Source organism: Lagopus leucura, unplaced genomic scaffold (genome assembly GCF_019238085.1).
Source record: "Lagopus leucura isolate 7727_CA_CO unplaced genomic scaffold, USGS_WTPT01 Super-Scaffold_100021, whole genome shotgun sequence".
NCBI classification, from domain to species: domain Eukaryota; kingdom Metazoa; phylum Chordata; class Aves; order Galliformes; family Phasianidae; genus Lagopus; species Lagopus leucura.
The window spans coordinates 12036259-12055881 of record NW_024962274.1 but is presented as its reverse complement, the minus strand read 5'-3'; the positions used below and the strand labels follow the sequence as shown (position 1 = coordinate 12055881).

Genomic DNA, 19623 nt, shown 5'->3' with positions numbered 1-19623 from the left:
GCCAGCTGTAATACTGCAGCACAGCTTTTCAATATCTCCCACCAAACCCACCATTGAAAACCTCCCAGCACAGGATCACCACTCCAGCAGCTCCGCTGTCATTGCTAAGGCTGAAATCATCCTGCCAAATCACAGCTGCCAAGCTCCCCATGGAACCCATCTCAGTGTGGGTTCGTGTAGGTGGTGATGGCACAAAGCACAGTGTCCTCCTTCGTGTTCTTCCTCTTGTGTTTCCTCAGAGACCCTGATGGACACACGGACGGCGACGGCCGAGCTGGGCTGGACTGCCAACCCTCCGTCAGGGGTAAGTTATCCCACATCCAACCATGCAGTCCCAGAGCTGATGGGATCCCTGTGCATTCCTCTCTGCCCTGCTGCCCATCCAGCACGCTCCTCCCTATCCTCCTGCTTGCTCCTCCTCTCTCCTGTACCACAAGGCTTGTAATTAGGAAACATTAGCAGGCTCAAAACAGCTTTCATACCTGGAACATCATCCGTAATTGCACTCAGCAGTGCTCTTCCTGGCTATTAATGTCACTTTTATGAAGTAATGAGGAACAAAACACCCCGAAGCACTTAAAACATCTTTTTTATATAATACGAGTCGTTGAGGGATGGAAGCATAAAATAACCTGACTCACATTCCCCTGACAGAAAAAAGTGATAGACAAAGACGGGTGCAGACAGGGAGGGAGCGGTGGGTGGTAGGAATGATGGAGAGGCACTGTGGAGCCTGAGGTACAGCATTTGTTGGCTTGGCAGACTGGTTCCTTTGCTCCCAAAAACCACAGCTGGCCAGCTGTGCTGCTAGTGGTCCCGGGGTGCGGTGGTTTTACAGCTTTGCAAGCATCCAGTGTGAGATTTGGACAAACCTGAGTGATGAAAGAGCTCTGCATGCAATGAAATACCTGCGTGCATACAGCAATAGAAGTACAGGTGTGTAATTAAATGAGAGTGCTTAATACCTTACTCTCCATCCTTCTGTTGGTTTAACACAGTGAGCATCCTTAGGCTCACCCCTAGGGAGGGGGTGGGGACCTCTTTTCTTGGTTCTCCTGCTCACCTTGACCTCAGCCTTAGTTGGGACATCAAGTGTCCCTTGGATGGCAGCAGTAAACTGTGTGTGCTCCTGCTCCTCTGCCTGTCAGGGCTGGATCTGCCCATCCTGCTGCCACCAGAGTGATGCCTGGGGAAGGTGGGGAGGGCTGGCAGAGGTAAAAAGCCTGTAACACTGTAGGGTTGGCTTGGTTCACACACAAGTGCTGCTGCTGCCTCACCCCCAGAAATCATGCCCCGTATCAGCATGCTGCGTAAAGATTGCCACGTGAATAATGCTGTTATGAGGAGACTGTAAACATGGATTAGCAAAAATGAATGGATTATGAGGTTGTAAATCTGTCTGTAGGACACTAATGCCATCATACACTATTCACAGTTTGCTGCTGTCCCTTAATTGAAATTGCAGCCTAAATTACATTAATACTCTTCTCTAAATCAAACCACGAATCTGTATTCTCTCTCTTTGCTGTGATGTGCTTTGGGAATGTTGTTTTTTTTTGCCGGGGAAGCGGTCCCCTTGTGCTGGGACCTGAGGTCAGACTTGCTCATCTGCCCCCACGCTGACTTGGTCACTGACATAGGCATGGCCTCTTGTACTGCTTTCCTTCATTTCTCCAGTTGCCTAGTCTGTCTTTCTTTCCCTTGTTGCATCTTCTTGTGAGGTGCTACCATATGACCTCCAGAGGCCCCTTCCAGTCTTAGCCATTCCTTGGTTTTGTGCCCTCCTTTCAGGACAGCCTTGCTGCATGCGGGGTGACTTCCACCTCCAGTGCCCCCATCTCCTTCTCACGACCTCTCTTTTCTCCTTTGTGCAGTGGGAAGAAGTGAGTGGCTACGACGAAAACCTGAACACCATCCGTACGTACCAGGTGTGCAACGTCTTCGAGCCAAACCAGAACAACTGGCTCCTCACCACCTTCATCAACCGGCGCGGAGCTCACCGCATCTACACCGAGATGCGCTTCACTGTGAGGGACTGCAGCAGCCTCCCCAACGTTCCTGGCTCCTGCAAGGAGACCTTCAACCTCTATTACTACGAGACAGACTCTGTCATTGCCACCAAGAAGTCGGCCTTCTGGACGGAGGCACCCTACCTCAAAGTGGACACCATTGCTGCTGACGAGAGCTTTTCCCAGGTGGACTTTGGTGGCAGGCTGATGAAGGTGAACACAGAAGTGAGAAGTTTTGGGCCCCTGACCCGCAATGGCTTTTACCTGGCTTTCCAGGACTACGGGGCTTGCATGTCTCTGCTCTCTGTCAGGGTTTTCTTCAAGAAGTGCCCAAGCGTGGTGCAGAACTTTGCTATCTTCCCTGAGACCATGACGGGGGCAGAGAGCACCTCTCTGGTGACAGCACGGGGCACCTGCATCCCCAACGCTGAGGAGGTGGATGTGCCCATCAAGCTGTACTGCAACGGGGATGGGGAGTGGATGGTACCCATAGGTCGCTGTACCTGCAAGGCTGGTTATGAGCCAGAAAACAACGTGGCTTGCAAAGGTAAGGCTGGGGTTGCTTTGCAGGGAGCTCTGTGCTTCTTGAGCTTTTCCAATGTGTTATTTGTACCCAAATTAATTGCTGTGGGTGATGTCAACAGTGCGGGGCTCCAGAAAGTCTTGTCGCAAAGCAGTTTTGTTTTAGGGGGCTGAGGCGGTGTGCAGGGTGTCGTATTGAAGGCTGTCAGGCTGCTTTCCAGGTGATGTGGGTTTTACTCTGGTGCCCCTGATCTTTGGTCACCGGTGTCCTTTTAGGGAAGTGTGAATTTTCTTCTCCTTCCAAAGGCTGAATCTGTCCTGATTGCCTTTGTCTCGTGGCTGTGATCTTCCTGCTGGGAGCGCAGCTTTGGAGCAGAGCCTGCTATGTATCCCACACACTGTTGTGACCCAATGCACAGCAAAAATGGTAGGAGTAGAGAGGAAACCCACAGCCCCAGGATGCTTGCAGTGTGCCAAGTTCAACCTGCAGCCTCTGTGCTCTCCAGCCAGTAGCAGTGCTAGCAGAACTCAGTGCAAGTCTCTGCTGTGGCTTGCAGCGTGATGAGGACACAGGCACCGACTCACTGCTGCAGTGATTTGCTGCCTTCAAAGGGCGATGCTCGCTGGCGGAGCCGCTTTCATCTCCTCGTTATTTCCCGAGCAAAGCTGCAGGAGCCAGGCAGCTGTCCCCAGCCTGAGTGCTCCTCTGCTGCTCTGCTTCTGGGTAGTAATTGGCTTTTTTCTGCTGTTTTTCTGGGTTCTCCCAGCCACGCTGCCGGTGTGCAGCTGCCAGGTTATAAATATGGAAGCGGCGCTTGCTGCTTGTCATCTCCTTTTGCAGTTCTGGTGAATATTTCTCAAATAACGTTGGAGGATTTTTTTCTATTAGCATTACACACTGCCCTTGCCATCCCTTCTCTTAAAACGTGGTTCTGTGCCTTGCTTGGAAGCAGGGGAGCAGAGGATTTTTGTGTGAGAAGCCAATTCCATTTCAGTAGTGCTTTCCGAATGGCTTCTGGAACAGCTGAGAGTAGGAGGGGTTGGGAAACAGGGGTCAAAGGCAACTTCAGAATGGGTTTAAAAGCCACAGAATCATAGGGCTGGTTTGGTAAGGGAAGGGCTTGGACCCTGACTCTAGAATGCTGGTGGCAGGGTGTTTGGAAGGCTTGGCTGGGATGCTTTTAGGATGGCCACCATAGCCTTTTTGTACAGGACTCAAGCTATGCAGAAGCTTGCTTTTTCATTTGCCTCAGTAAATCTTTGCTGGGGGATGTGGGAGAATACAACCAGCCTGGCAGCTCCTATTGTTTTTCACTCTGGGGAGGAAAAAAAAAGTGCTTTCTTGTCATGTGAAGGATTCTGAAAACTCGGAAACAACCATGAGTCTGCACACTTGTGCAATGCTTTTGCATCTTGGGATCCTACAGGAGAGCCAGGGCATTGCAGCAGGGGATGAGAGATGTCCACATCCCAGAGCATCTGTGCAGCACCCAGCTGGCTGTGCAGTACCCACTTGTGAAGAGCAGGAACTGAAGGAGAAACCTCTGCAGACTTCCAAGAGCTGATGACCTTGGTGTGAGGGCATGCATGGAACTAAGGTTCCTTCGGGTGGAAGCTTAGGATACTAGCAGGTCTAGGGGTGTAGAAATGTCTGGTGTGGGTTGGCTGGCAGCATCCTAAAGCACACTGTTGGTTTCTGTGGGTGCTGCTTGGGCAGTGGCTTAGCAGTCCCACCACTTGTGACTTGTGATTGGTGGTGCTGTGAGTGCTGCCAGGCACTGATGTGATGCTGTGTCTGCAGCAGGACTCGGTAACACTCCTGTCCCCACCTACTGCTGCAGGAAAAGTGGCAGAGGATGCGATGGTGAGTGAGACCTGTAGGTCTGAAGGTGCTGTGGTATGCTGGTGAGGAGCAGCAAACCCATAGATCAGCCAGCCCTCCCTAGAAGCCTGGTAAAACCAGTCCTAAGAGCTGCCAGTTGGCTGCATTTAGGTAATAATCTTCCCTTGAGTTGACCTTGGGTGGCAGCCCTGCCCATAGCAGGGGGTTGGAACTGGATGATCTTTAAGATCCCTTCAAACCTAAAGCATCGTACAATTCCATGATTCCCAGTGGCTTGTGTGCATCTTTTGGCCAGCAAGCTCCTCCTTGACTCCATGTCCCTCAGAGACCACAAGGGAAGATGTGAGCCCGCTGCTGCCCTACTCAAGTGTCAGTGGGCAGGAACTGCCACGTAACAAGATCTGGGAGCCATCATTCAATGGGTTTCTTGTTGGGTTTGGGTGGTGGAGTGATGATGGTTAGGGGTGGCAGCCCTCCCTTTGCTCTGGAGATCTGTGTCCTTCAGCATGATTGCTCGTTGCTGGGCCAGGTTTGGGATTGTGCCTCGTGTTGGGTGAACATCTCCTGTGTGCAGCTCCCAGGAGGCTGCTGACATCTGCTTGAAGCTTTCGTCAACCCGAGCAGCCAAGATGAGCTGCTTAATGAGCCCAGGGGAATTGTTGCAGAAAAATCTACGGTATTTTAAGGCTGAGAAAATGGGCTTAATTCCTCAGAGAGGAAAGGGGGGAAGGGGGGAAAAAAAAGGGTTGAATTGTTGAGCTCTATCGCCTCGATCTCATCCCTCCTGGCATGGGAGTGGAGGCGATGCTGTGTGGGGCTTTGGAGTGGAGCAGTTTGGTGCCACAAGGGATTCATTAATGCTGGCTGCTGACTACCAACTCCAAGTGCAGACAGCACAGTCTTCCTTGGAGCGTTGTGTTTTGGGGTCGGAGTGACTGGAGGGCCTGGCTGTCCCATTGAGGTGGGTTTTCTAGCTAGATGGTGCGGCTCTGTCCCCAGAGCCCAGGCAGTGCCTTTCCCTGGGCACCTCGCTTCTCCCAGCCTTTGGTTGATGCAGAACAGTGGCTGCTGCTGTGCCCCAAATGAATAATGCATCAAACATGCTAGCCTCAGCACCATTTGGTGCATATTGAACCATCCATCTCGCTTGGCCGTGCTGCATGGCTTGGGACACAATGCATCACTGTGCCATGAGGAGGTGGGAGGGAATGTGGGATCAGGGGGGTGCCTGAGAGCTTGGGTGTGAACATACAAAGTACAGTTTGTGTTTATTCCCAAAAGAGAGTCAGGAGAGCCTTTCTCTGCTGGTGTTTCACCCTGGATCCTAAGGATGGTGAGCGACTGGGAAGCATTGTTGGTTGGGAACAGGGCGGTGCTGCCTTGGTTTGGGGGGGGAGTAAAGGAAATAGGCTGAAAAGGAAGCAGCTTTGTGCCAAATTTTGCATTTCTAAAAGCAGAGCAAAGAGCTGAGAGCGTAGATCTGTTACATCTCAGGTTTTATTCTTTAATTTTACCCCCACTGCTTTGTCTCCACTGCTCCCACCCCTGGCCGTGCTGGTGCCCCAGCGCTGTGGCAGTGGCAGAGGGGACGTGTGTTTGTCCCATGGATGGGTGGCCATAGGGCAGAGCTCTGCCCAAAAGCCCTTTGCTCCCTTCAGATCCCTGCCCACTGCTGGGTGGGACAGGCACAGGTGCTGCCAGCTGGGAAGGGATGTCTCTCAAGCATTGGGAAAGAGAGGGGAGGGAAATAGTAATAATTAGAAAAAGCTAATTTTCCCAAAGTTAAGCCTTAATGAAGACATCCATTCACAGCGGTGCTAATTTCATAAAGAAACATCCAGGAAAACCGTGTTAATTTCCACCCCAACTCCCCTAATGAGCATGACGGAGGTGTTAATTAGGTGTCATTAGCCCAAAGGCTCTCCAGGTGTTCCCTGTCCTGTGTGGATGCCCCTTAGAGCTGGCAGGGCTGGGCCACTGTGGCTCAGGGCAGCCTGGTTGCTCTGTGCCGTGCAGGTGGGCTTTTCCTCTCCTCCAACACAACCGACTTATCCGTTCCCCCCATTTTCACAACGAAGACTTTGGAGTGTTACGTTGATTTTCAACTCAAAAGAGGCAGAAAAAGCTCACATTGATTATTTTTCTTTTTTTTTTTTTCCTCCCAAGGATCTTTTCAAGAGCCTATTTCCAAACTGGGAATAGCCCTGCCTCCCAAGCTGGCTTTGTCACACCGTGCTCACACGTAGGCTGAGCAGCAGCGTGGCCCTGCGGGAGCTGAGATTGTTCTCAGGACAATGGCCGGGCAGTGAGGAAGAGTTGGGGTCCAGCCCGTGTCCGGCCCTGCATTGTTCCCTGCTGACGTTTGCCAGCAGCCAGCACCTGGCCCCATTTTTTTTTTGGTGACTCATTCCCAGGAGCTTGGAAACCTTTCTGTGACTTTTTAACCTTTTATGAAACGGTTTTCTTTTGGCTTCTTAGAGGATGCGCAACGGGGCGATGCTGCTGGTCTCCCTGGCACCAGAAGGAGGATAACAACGTGCTCTCAGCAGCTCAGCCCAGCAGTGCTAAGGAGCAGTTTTCCAGCCTCTTTGGTGCTTTTGCTTTTTCCCCCGTTCCTTCATTTCTCGTTTCTATCTGGCAGTGGAGCCAAAGTGCCATAGGAAAGCACTATTCAGGGTTGCTTTGGCAGCCTTGCTGTTAAGGGGCTGCCTGCTGCAGGGTCGGGACCTCTGTGCCCGTGGGGTGCATGGAGGGAGCTGAATCTGTCCCAGCTGAAAGCAGTGGCAGGTCTGTATGTCCTGGTGATGTGAATGTGGCCACGTGGCTTGAGCCTTCTGCTGTCCCCATCCCGGTGTGCCTCATCCATCACAGCATCAGCACTAATGAGGAACCACTCCACTTGTAATTAATAAGCACTTGATGTTGTCTAGATTGAGGGCTACTGCGTGGTGTGAGCTGGATGGAGGAGGCAGGAGGCTCTTAATGGGCTCCCAGCAGGAGGAAAACATTTCCTACCTGCATAAGGGGGGCTCTGGTAGCACTGGGGTGATGCCACTACCACAGAGCTCTCCTGGCTCCTGATCCTCCTCCTAAAGGGTTTGCTGGGGATGCTGGCTCAGCCAGAGCAGGGAATTAGGAGGGAGAAAAGGTGAGGAGTTTGTCAGGGCCTGGTTGCAACGTTAAATATTGGCATTTCTTTTGGGTGTGGAGCAGGTTTCTGCACCCCAATCTGCTTCTTGTTTCTACAACATCTTTTTCCCATTGGAGTTTTTCACTTTGGGACTGGCTTTGGCTACTTTCATCAATGCAACAAAGCCAGTGCTACTCATAATTGTGTGGGGCAAGCACTCAGCTCCCAGCCTGCAGTGTGTGCTTGGGAATCAGTGTGAACTGTGATGGTTTAAGACGAATTGAGAAGGCTTTGTCCTTTCATGGATTCCTTCTGTTGCTGAGGACCATAACGACAACAAGGACAAGGATGCTTTTATAGCATATTTCACCCCTTTTTTCTTTCCCAGGGTTTTCAGAAAGGGGGAAATTCACCCCAACTACTCTTCTTGCAGCCTCTGTGCAATAAGCATGCATTGCAAAGAGGGGAAGCCATGCCCCAGGGATGGCTCCAGAGCCCTAGAAAGGTGAAAATGCAGCATCTGGACAAGTAGCTGGGCCAGCCCCAGAAGGAGCATACTAAGCCTTGGGAGGCTGGGGCAGGCAGCAGGCTCAGCTAAGGGGGTTTAGGCAATCCTGCTGTAATTACAGGAGAGCAGTGCTAATTGGTAATAGTGATAATTATGGGGCACGTGTTTGCAGATTACAGGAATTTGCAGAGAAGTGCAGTGATAAAAGAAACCTGAGGATGCGTGCTTATAGAGCGGACTTTGTTCCCATGTTGTGACAAGTGACACTTGGCTACCTTGTAATTAAAAACAAAACCCTTACACCAACCCACCAGCGTGCTTATAACAGGGGCATGCTTGTATGAAAGCCTTCCTCCCATCCACCTCCCTCTCTCTGAGTTCAGGATGACAGTCTCTGATCTTCCCCAGCACACTTCTGCTGTCCTGAGGGGGCGGATGCATGTCTGAGTACCACTGTGTACAGAGACAGCATGAGGAGAGAGATGTGCCAGCCCTCTGTGTTGGCATTCTGGGCGTCATCTTCAGCATCCTGAAGGTCACCTTCATGTCCTGTTTGGTGGCCCTGTGTGTCTGTATAAGGAAGGGGTATGTGCTTCCATAGCAGGCCATGCATGGGATGCTGGGGACAGGGTGGCCTCCTTTGATGGGGAGAAGGAAGGGTGGTATGGGACAGCAGCGTGTCCCTCTGGGGTGCTTTGTTCCTCATCAAGCACCACTGGTGTGCCTTGGGTCGGGGGGGGAAGGTCCCCGGAATAATCAAATTGTAAAATATTGTTTTCATTTATTCTTTTTTTTTTTTATCATCTTTTAATATCTGGTGAGACCGCGCAAGCAAGAGGCCTTCATGAGTTTTGAATGACAGGTTAAAGGGCTCCAATAAAGATTAGATGGTCCACTATCTACCAAGGAAATTGCATCAAAGTGGTTACTCCTGCTTGCTCCTATTAATTTCCTCTTTGTGGCTGCTAGGAGATGCCTCATATCCTGATGCGGCAGGCAGGGGCTAAGAGGCACTTTCCATTATCTCAATCATCACCGTGTTTATGAGACACTTAGTGTGGCTCTGTTGTGCTCTGTGAGTGACAGCAGCCTGGTGCCACCAGCATGTGGGCTGGGTGGGGGTTACCCAGGCTTGGTGCTGAGCTTTTACCTCTGGGAACCAAAGTACGGATGTTCCCTGCCACAGCACTGGGTTTCATTGGGTTTTCAAATTGTGCCAGAGGAGGTTCAGGTTGGATATTAGGAAAAATCCTCTTCTTAGAGCAGTGAGGCACTGCACAGCTGCGCAGGGAGGCGGTGGGGTCACCATCCCTGGAGGTGTTCAGAGCTGTGGAGATGTGGCACTGAGGGATGTGGGGTGGGCTGGGCTTGGACTTGGGGATCTGAGGGGGAGCTTGTCCAGCCTAAACAATTCTGACTCATGGGTGTACTTTTGTGGTTGTTAAGGGTAGAGGTGCACCCATTCATCGACACCCTGAAAGCCACCCTGGTGGTGGGGTGGGACAGGGGATCCCATTTTGCTACTGTCTTCAAAGCGATGCGATGGCTGATTAACGAAGCCTCCTCCCATCAGCAATTAAAAGTGATGGGAGAAGGCTGGTAGTACCCTGACACATCCAGCACAGCCAACTTCTCTCTCTTCTCTCTGCAGCCTGCCCAGCTGGGACATTCAAAGCCAGTCAGGGTGCGGGGCTGTGTGCCCCGTGTCCCCCCAACAGCCGCTCCAGTGCTGAGGCCTCACCGCTCTGCGCCTGCCGCAATGGCTACTTTCGGGCTGACCTGGACCCACCGACAGCTGCCTGCACCAGTGAGTATCGGGAGCTCAGACCTGCTCCTGCTGTGCAGTTTGGAATAGGGAGAGGGGTTCTGTGTGGCCGTGGTGCTGTCTGTGGGCTGTAAGAGGTGGCAGCATGGGCCTCGAGCCTGGGTTTTGGTGAGGAGGGAGTAAGGAAGGAAGAAAAAACTGCAGCTCTTTGCAGACTGGTGGGAAAGTGAGTGCTGGCCTCAATGCCTCCAAACTGCCCCGAAAAATCAGTGCATTGACTCAGAAGCTTTAACGTGAGACCCTTAGAAAAGGCTCAGCAGAGATGCTCTCTCTCCATGTGGTTTGCAGAGCCGTGAGCTGCTGGGAGTGCCAACCATCTCCTCTTCTGCTGTGGGCTTGCATCCCTTGAGCATGGGAGACCCAAAGCATGGAGCTTGGTGGTGACAGTGCTGTCCCCTCACCTTGTGGCTGCCTGGCCAGCCGGGTGCCTGTGGAGGTGGTTCAGCTGAGTTCTCATCTGCGTCCCACTTGTTACAGTCTTTAAGGTGTGTGGTTGGGACTTCCTGTGCCTTATCTGATAGAAGATCTGCTGGAGATGGGCTTTGCTCGGAATGGCCAGCGTTGGAAAGGACTTCAAGGATCATGAATCTCCAACTCCCCTGCCTCATGCAGGGCCACGCACTTCCACATTTAATACCAGACCAGGCTGCCCAGGGCCCCATCCAATGTGGTCTTCAACATCTCCAGGGATGGGGCATCCACAGCCTCTCTGGTCAGCTGTTCCAGCACCTCACCACTCACTCTCTCTGTAAAGAACTTATTATTTGGAAACTCCATTTTTTTGAAGGTGTTGGGGATGCTTCCCATGTTGACTGCACCACATTATCTTCCATATGCACCCAGTGGTGCTTGGTTCAGTGCTGTGCTTCAGTCTCAGTTTGTGTCAGTGCCTCTGTGCTGAGCTGGAACTGTGTTTGTTGTGGCTTGGACTGGTGGAGCAGCAGTTGGCAGGCAGAACTGCATCTGAACCTGTGTCTGCATTGTACCTCATTATGTTGTTGATTTACAGGGCTGCTGTGCAAAAGGATTACAGTATTAGAAAAATAACCCATTTGCTCATTTTTATTTCTTCTTGTTGAAGCTTAATTTTCAAACGGGCTAATTTGAGGTGCCAGCTGTTCTCTGTCAAAGTTATTCCGTGTCATGGGAGCAAACCCTTCTCTGTCTTCATTTAGTGTATTAGCTGAGCATTATAGGGAAGTCCTCGTGGTAAAGCAGTGCCATGACCTCGATCTGGGCAGCTCCAGCCGGATACTCCTCCACTGTACCTTTTCTTTTTCCAAGATCCTTTAGAGCTCAGAACTTCAGAGCTGGAGCCTGCTGCCTGCGTTGGCACTGCAGAACCGGCTGAGCATTCTTGGCTGGTGTAAAAAGGCTTTTTCTCTCTTTTTCATTTATTTATTAATGGTCAGAGCATGAGGGCATTGCCTGTTCCTTCTGATAATCAGGGGAAAGCTGTACTTAAGGACATGCAGAACTCACTTCTCCTTTTCTTGCTGCTTTCCCCTCTAATCCTATTATCAGAGCTGGTTTCTCCCACTGCATTTCCAGTAGCCTTCCTCATGGTGAGGAGGGGAGCACGGCCCCATTGTAGGTGGTGGCCCTGTCCCAAGTGATGCTGTGCAGCAGCACCTCAAAGCCAGCACAGCCCTGTGGGAGAGGATGCTGCACTACTGATCCTCCACAACAAACCCATTTACTCTGCTGGAGGGAAGAGGAACTAAATGGATAGGAATCTTCTGTTGGATTCAATTTTACTTATAAGACCTCGTTTTTTTTTTTCTTGCTTTTTTAACACAATGCTTCTATCTGCTGTATCCGTGGCAACAGATCGAGGCTCCTGACGTGCCTGCCTGGATATTGGTGAAGGATAAGGGGCAAGGACACCCCAGCAGGGCTCTGGGGTCCCCTGAGCTCCCTGGGGCCAGTGGCTGGAGCAGGGCAAATCTCCATTGCCCTGAGTGCTTGCAGCTCGTTGCCTCCATCCCAGGGAGCGATTGCTTTGCATCACTGCATTCCCTGATGCAGGAGGCTCCCTGGGACATCGGTCCTTCAGCAATCTCTCCTCCAGGATCTGCTCCTTTATTGTTTTTATTGCTCAGCTCTGAATTCTTCCTAATGTAGGAAAGTCCTTTCTTCTTCCTTGGAAGTGCAGTGCTCACATGCGAGGCCCACTGGCATGAGGAATTAATTGCAGACAGCGCTTGGGTTTTTGGAGAAGGGCTCATCCTAATGACACAGCTGTGCATTTCATACCTCTCTGTGGTGTGGCTGGCTCCCTATCCATCCCAGCCCTGTTTTGCCCGCATATGGCATTGCTGCTGTATTTAATTCCCATCTCTGGGCTCTTCCCTGCAGAGCAGCCCCAGGCACGTGTCCATTGCTCAGCAGTGGCCGAACTGTCAGTGTGCTGTTAACGCTGTGTCAACTGAAAGCAGGGCAACGAGGAGGGCAGTGTGTGCAGTGCTGACTCAAGTCAAATAACTGTATGCATGTTGCTACATTAGCTAAACTCAGGGCTCTGAGCAGTGAAGAATATGCGGCTGTGCTTTCTGTTTTGATAAAGGGACTTGAAAAGAGAACTGTAGAATCTGTAGAGTTGGAGGGGACCTTTAAAGGCCATCTAGTTCAGCTCCCCTGCAATGAACAGAGGCATCCACAGCTCGATCAGGTTGCTCAGAGCCTGGTTAAGCCTGGCCTTGAATGTCTCCATAGATGGGGCTTCCACTGCATATCTGGACAACCAGTTCCTGTGCCTCACTGTAAAAAGGCTTTTTCTTTACATCCAACCTAAATCTATCCTTTTTAAGTTTGAAACCGTTTTCCCTTGTCCCATCACAGCAGAACCTGAGCCAGGAAGGGGACAGACTTTCTATCATGTCCAGCTGCCATCCACCAGTGCCCTGAAGTCCTTTTTGGCAGGGCTGTGCTCTGTCCTTTCATCCCCAAGCTTGTATTGATAGTGGGTGTTGCCATGACCCAGGTGCAGACCTTGTACTTGGATTTGTTCAACTTCATGATGTTCTCCTGGGCCACTGCTCAACCTGCTTGGGTTCCTCTGCACGGCGTCCCATCCTTTGGGCACGTTGACATCTCACAGCTTGGGGTTTCAAGGTTGCCAAACATAAATCGTCAATTTACATTTGTGAGACCATTTTCAGTTGATATAAATACACGACCTGCACATTTTCAAATGGAATATATAGATCTGCAGCCAAATATTCAACTCAGAAGTCTAATCGTGTCTCTTTACTGGACTTTTGTAATTCCTATCTTAACAGAGAAGAATATCCTTTGCTTCACAGTCATGCCTTATTCATATCATTGCTTTTTGCCAGTATACACATCTGTGAACAACTATTGTCGAGGATGAAGTACACAAAGAGTAAAATTTCATCCAAAATCTCCAAACACTTTGAGAGCTCATTAAGAACTGCAGCCACTGCCATTGAATCAAGCTGGTGTGATAGTTTCACAAAGACAAGGTCACATATCCCACTCGTGTTGTGGTTTCATGCATGACAGTGTGGTAAGAAGGGGGAGAAGCCCTCGCTGGCCCCTTTCAGCCTCCTGTCCCCTTTTTGGGAAGAAGAAAACCAAAAACGACCCAATTAAGATAAGGAGGGATAATAAATTTACTACACGTGGTAAAAGAATGTAAGGTAGTGGTATTAAAAAGGAGTTAGAGGTAATAAATCAAACAAATGGGAAACAGAAGAGAGATGTTCTTCCCCATCACTGTGCTATTCTGCCTCTTTAACCCAGAATTGGGAATGATGTGAGGAGTACTGGAGACTTCTGGGGGCTGTCATTTCCCAGTGTATCATCTTCTTGGAGCACAGCATGCAGGCTCTTGTTCATCACTGGCAAAAATGCATAGCTAATGGTGGTGACTGTGTTGAAAAATAGCCTTTTGTAGCTGATAATTTGCTCTATCAGTAGTGTTATTGTGCTCTTTGTATCTGTTGTCATTTCCATGGAAATAAATAGGAGGCATTACTTCTAGAGCAATTCATGTATATGCAGCTCAAAGTGATTTCTGCTCACTGAATGTGACCCACACAAGCAAAAAGGTTGGACACCTGTGCTTTGGAGTAGCCATGCCAGCTCCTGGCTTGGAATTTCTCATAGCTTTGGTCAATGGACTCTTGTCTGATATCCCACCCAATGCTGTGGCTAAATTCCTGCATTCCCAACCTGAAATACTTGACCACTTTCCATTTAGGTCTTACTTTGGTCCATCATTCCTCTGGTTTTGTGTTCTTCTTGCTAGGCAATGTTACCTGTGATAATCTGCTTGAGATAAGCTTCTGGGGGTACCCTCTAAATCCTTGAGCCATCTTAGCATTGTCTGATGGTTAAAATGGATCCAAATTCACAGCGTGCTGCGGGGGTTCTTTTAGGCAAGAAACAAGTCTGTGGAGAATGAAAAGTTTGGGGAGCCCCAGTCTGAACCCCAAGCCCCTTCCTTGTGCTGGAGGTGTGGTCGGTTGGAGAAAGGTGGAGACTAAGATGAGGTTGGGGTTAGGTTTGGAATTGGTGGAGATGAGGATGGGAAAGTCTGCACCATCTCCAAAGAGGTGGAGGTGACGTCGCTCCTGAGTCAGGAGGTGGTGGGTAGGTGGCAGATGGAGCTTGGGGTGTCGTCTTTAAGGCTGAAGCGCCCTGGGCTCCTGCCCTGCCCTACAGCACGCAGCATTTGGCACCAGGACCTGATTCAACCCTTCTCCTTCCCTGTAGGCGTCCCCTCCGGTCCACGCAACGTCATCTCCATCGTCAACGAGACCTCCATCATCCTGGAGTGGAACCCACCGCGGGAGACGGGAGGCCGGGATGATGTCACTTACAACATCGTCTGCAAGAAGTGCCGGGCGGACCAGCGTGCCTGCTCCCGCTGTGACGACAACGTGGACTTTGTGCCCCGACAGCTTGGGCTGACAGAGACCCGTGTCTTCATCAGCAGCCTCTGGGCACACACGCCTTACACCTTTGAGATCCAGGCGGTCAACGGGGTTTCCAACAAGAGCCCCTTCCCACCCCAGCATGTCTCCGTGAACATCACCACCAACCAAGCTGGTGAGTCCCAGGGTGGCACGTGGGATCCTGGGATCGATACCTGGCTTTCATCCCTGCTAGATTGATGGGGGATGAAGTGGCCTTGCCTCTCCTCTTGGCACAGGACCCGGCTGTGTGAGGAGCGTGGCAGGCGGAGGGGTTGGGAATCTGTTTGCATGGGGAAGAGACAGGGGATGGTAATTTCTGTGCTGTGCTGAGTGCATAACAGGCAACCTTTGTTAACCTGCTCCCTCAGGAACGCAGGAGACAGACACTGGCGTAAATATTTTAGTATCCCAGTTTCTGGGAATAGCAGTGCTATCAGGCTCTTGTGTTATGTTTGCACCTGGCTGTCATTTTTGTTTCCTTAGTCACGTGCAGTCAAACCCACTGCTGGCACCAAGAGCTTTGGTTCTGGGGAGGGTTTTGGGGCTGTGTTTTTGCTGCCCCTGCTACTTCATGTACCCATACTTCCACAAACACCTCTCCCATTGCTCCACCTGTGTTTCCCTGCTGCTGTCTTCACTCATTCTGGCTCTGCAGTGGCTTTTTCCCTATTAGGACTGCCTGCACAGCATCCCCACTAGGCAGGAGCATGGGGGGCTGCGAATGCAGCAGTTAACAGCACAGCAATCAAGCTAGGTGTTTAATTTCTGAAATAGTGAGCGTCTTAAAGCAGATATGGAGAGATTAAAAAAAAAGAAAAAAGAACAAGAAAAAAAGATTAAACATGCTGAGTACACAAAGACAGTGCTGGACTATTGACATCTCCTGAGGCACAAGGCAGGTGTGCAGCTTGGTCTTATGTGCCAAGCAGGACAAAATGATTTCCCTGCCCAGAGCTTTCCTCCCACCTTTATCCCAGGCACGGGGAGGATGATGGTGATGAGGAGGAAGGCAGAGAGGCTGGGACATGATGCTGGCCCTGTCTGGGTCTTCCTGGCACAACTGCAGCTGCATAGTGACTCGGGTGCCTTTTTGGAGGCTTTCAGTAGGAATAGGGGCAGGATTGTTCCAAATCTCATATGGAACTTGGAAGGCAAAAATGCTGGGGTGGTTTGATGCTGTGCTGCTTGGGCTTTGGAAATATTTCTCCTTGGAGCTCTGCTGGTCCCCAGGCAGCCTCCCCTTGCTGTGCTGCGGGAGATGCTGTCGAGTGCCCAGACTACAGAGTGAGCTCAGGGAGAAAGAGCACTGAGGATTTCCAGATCCCTAATTAAGAAGAGTAATTGCTTTAAGTAGCAGAAGTCCCCTGCCGACTTGTCACCTGGGCTCTGCGTCAGCCACTGCGGTGCCGTTCCCCCGCTGCCGCACTGGTACCTCATCCCACGGAGTGCACAGCTGCTGGCGTGACATGAGGTTCTGCCCTCCCTGGGACTGCCCTCGGCGTTAATTCCTCCCTCTCGCTTCCTCTGCAGCACCCTCCACTGTCCCCATCATGCACCAGGTGAGTGCCACCATGAGGAGCATCACGCTGTCCTGGCCGCAGCCGGAGCAGCCCAACGGCATCATCCTGGACTACGAACTGCGCTACTATGAGAAGCTGAGCCGCATCTGCACGCCTGATGTCAGCGGTGCTGTGGGCTCCAGACCGGCCGCGGTAAGCTTGGGGGAACCCCGTGATGGATGGTGGGCACAGGGTGGACTACAGCATTGCTGCAACCTTCCTGAAATGTGTATCTGCAGGACCACAACGAGTACAACTCCTCCATGGCCCGCAGTCAGACCAACACGGCCCGGCTGGAGGGGCTGCGCCCCGGCATGGTGTATGTGGTGCAAGTGCGAGCAAGGACGGTGGCTGGCTATGGGAAGTACAGTGGGAAGATGTGCTTCCAGACACTGACTGATGGTGAGTGGGCAGCTGGGGTGTGCAGGGGGAGGAGAACGCATTCCCAGCCACAGCTTTGGGCTTTAATTGGATTAAATGAACTTGCCTCTGCAAAACTCTCCCCAGGCGGGCAGTGTGACAAAAGCCAGGTGATTTAAAGGGATGTCTTCTTAACCGCCAGCTGGAGGAGTATGCTGCTGTAAATCTCTTAGCTCTGTTTGCTCCCCTGCTATTTAGCTGTGGTTTTGTCTTTCCTGCATCCGTCCATGGTGATGGGGCTGTGTCCTGGTCTCCTCCCTGTCCTCCTTTCTCCAGGCGTTTGAGGCATCCCTCCCATAAATCAGTGCTGCCAGCCCTTTCATCAGCTTTATTGCTCTTCTCTGAATAACACTAATAAAAGATGCAGAGAGCACAGGCACGTGGAAAAAAGCTGTTCCTCCTCCTGCCCTGGGTCACCATCTGCACGCGAGGTGCTGGCCCCAGAAGGACCCAAAGCTGTGCTGAGATGTTGGGAGCCACAACTGAGCCTTCCAGTAAAAACCCAGAAGGTTCAGACCCATCTCTCTTGGGATGCCTCACTCCAAGGTGGTACAGTGGAGGGGAACAAACCTCATGGTGTCTTCTGACCCCCAAACCAGCATCGTGCTATCATTCCTCTGGCCCCAGCCCTTCCTAATGGACGGCCACTCAGAAATAAGCACCAATGATTCACAGAATCACAGAATCACCCGGGTTGGAAGGGACCTCAAGGATCATGTAGTTCCAACCCCCCTGCCTAGCAAGGCCACAGCTCTGGGACAAATCCAGCAGTCAGTGAGTGCAGGAAGACAATTTCAGTGGCCCCTCTGCTTCTCCAGATGCTGAAGTCCCTGCAAAACCCCTTTTCTGCCACTGCCAGCTTGGTTTGGGCTCCAGTTTGGCAATGCTGTGGGTCTAAGCCTTCTGCTGCTGGTTTCCTAAAGCTTTGCTTCTGCTTCACCAACCTCCACAGGCTGATGAATGGCCATAGCTAGGACTGCAAAAGCACCGTGGTGTTGGCTGTGTCTCCAAAGAGCCTTGAAGGAACCAGGCTTAGAGGCTGCTACAAATGATGGTTTAATATTATTAACACAGATAAAGATCCCCTGTGTTCATCATGTTGTGATCATGAGAAGCATGTCCCGCTGTACCTGGGTTGATGAGATGTGCTACTGCCAGACCCACAGAGCACCCTATGGTGGAAAGGGGTCTTTGCAGGCACCCAACAACCCAGCCCCTATCTCCATCCCAGCATCTGTCCCCCAAATCTCCTGGTTTTCCCAATGTGGGGCCAGGTGGCAGCCAGCTACAGGTGCCTGGAGAGGAGGGCATGCAATGGGCAAGCTTCTGCAAGTGGGGAGAGGGAAAGCCTATGGGGGAGACTGAGTGGAATGAGATGGCACTGAACCTTCAGCATCTGAAACTAGAGAAGCAAGAAGAAAAAACCCTGCCTCAGATAAGCAATTAATTGAAATTTAGTAAGAATCAATACTGGAGGTTATTAAATAATAATTGTTAGGAGAGAATTTCTCTGGATTTGAGCAGTGTGCAAGGGAGAAATTCAGCTGTTAGTAATTAACTGCAGAGCAGAAAAATGCAGATAAAAGAGTGCTAAATATTTCCTTTTGAAGTGAATGTTCTTTTAACCCTTGCCTGTGGCTCCTGACACAACTAATGGGACAGCTGTCAGCTGGTTGGGTATTATTCCACGGACCTAAGAGCAAGAATGTCAAAGCTTGTCATTGTGCACAGGAAGCAATCTTAATGTGGCCCGAAGTTAGGTACAGAAATGAAATAAAGATGGCCTTCTGTTGAAGGAGGTTTGCAGCAAAATCTGATGCTCTCAGATGTGCCTCTTCTCCCGTGGGTCTCTTTGCCTATTTTCCTGGAACGTTTAGGAGCCCTGTGAGACTCCATGAGTTAATTCCTAGGACCTTCTCTTCCATATTTTCAGCCTAATGCGTGTGTGAGCTCAGCACAGTGGTCCCTTGCCGTGTGCTCTCCTTGCTGACTGCCCTTGCTGTGAAGCATTCCCCGTGGGCCCATTTTGGGAGCTCTGCCCCATTCCTGGGGGCTGCCTGGGAGGCCTCATTGCATCCTTTTCCTTCTGCAGATGACTACAAGTCTGAGCTGAGGGAGCAGCTGCCATTGATTGCGGGGTCTGCAGCGGCCGGCGTGGTCTTCATCGTCTCACTGGTGGCTATTTCCATAGTCTGCAGCAGGTGGGGATGTGAGAGAGGTTTGGGGTGGGAAGGGAACGATGGGGAACGTGCTTGGGCTGGTCACCACGGCACAGGGGGAGGCACTGATGTGTGGGCTGCTCCGTGGGGAGTGGATTGGGGCAGAGATGCTCATGGAGGTATCTGCTCTGTCCTCCTAGGAAGCGAGCGTACAGCAAGGAGGCGGTGTACAGCGATAAGCTGCAGCACTACAGCACTGGGAGAGGTGAGCAGGGAGAAAATGGGCACGGAGAGGGGTCGGGGGCTTTGTGTTGGTGGGGAGGGAGAGGAGCAGAAGGGGGCAAAATGATGATAAAGGAGCAGAGCAATAGGTCCTGGTGTTACCCAGCCCTGGCAAGCATTGCAAGCACCAGCAAACTCCATTTACATCCTTCTGGAGAAGCTTTCCATGTGCTTCTGCCTCCTTTTGAGGACTCAGTGTATGGGATGAGTGGGATTTAAGTGATTAGAAATAAATTTGCGAGCCAGGTCTGTGGGCAGACTGCAGCAGTGTGCCTGTGCAGGGATAGAGTTCAAGTTTTTTCTTGCATTTTTAGCTATTTCCTTGCTGGCAGCAGTGAATCTGTGTTGCTTTGGTGGGATTTTGCTGCATGCATGAGAGGAAATCTTCAACTTTAGAGTGGGTCCTGCCAAAACAAAGCCCAC

General features: G+C 51.2%; 1 protein-coding gene across 1 annotated transcript in view; it reads left to right on the top strand.

The window, feature by feature from the left end:
- The window catches only part of EPHB1 (EPH receptor B1), a 42313-nt gene that overhangs the window by 16358 nt on the left and 6332 nt on the right, over positions 1-19623 (top strand). Inside the window, exons 2-9 of the mRNA XM_042878614.1 lie at positions 240-304; positions 1875-2556; positions 9664-9819; positions 14578-14913; positions 16311-16492; positions 16579-16741; positions 18852-18960; positions 19119-19183. Of these exons, the coding sequence (XP_042734548.1) occupies positions 240-304; positions 1875-2556; positions 9664-9819; positions 14578-14913; positions 16311-16492; positions 16579-16741; positions 18852-18960; positions 19119-19183 (1758 nt within the window). The remainder of the gene's footprint in view (positions 1-239; positions 305-1874; positions 2557-9663; positions 9820-14577; positions 14914-16310; positions 16493-16578; positions 16742-18851; positions 18961-19118; positions 19184-19623) is intronic.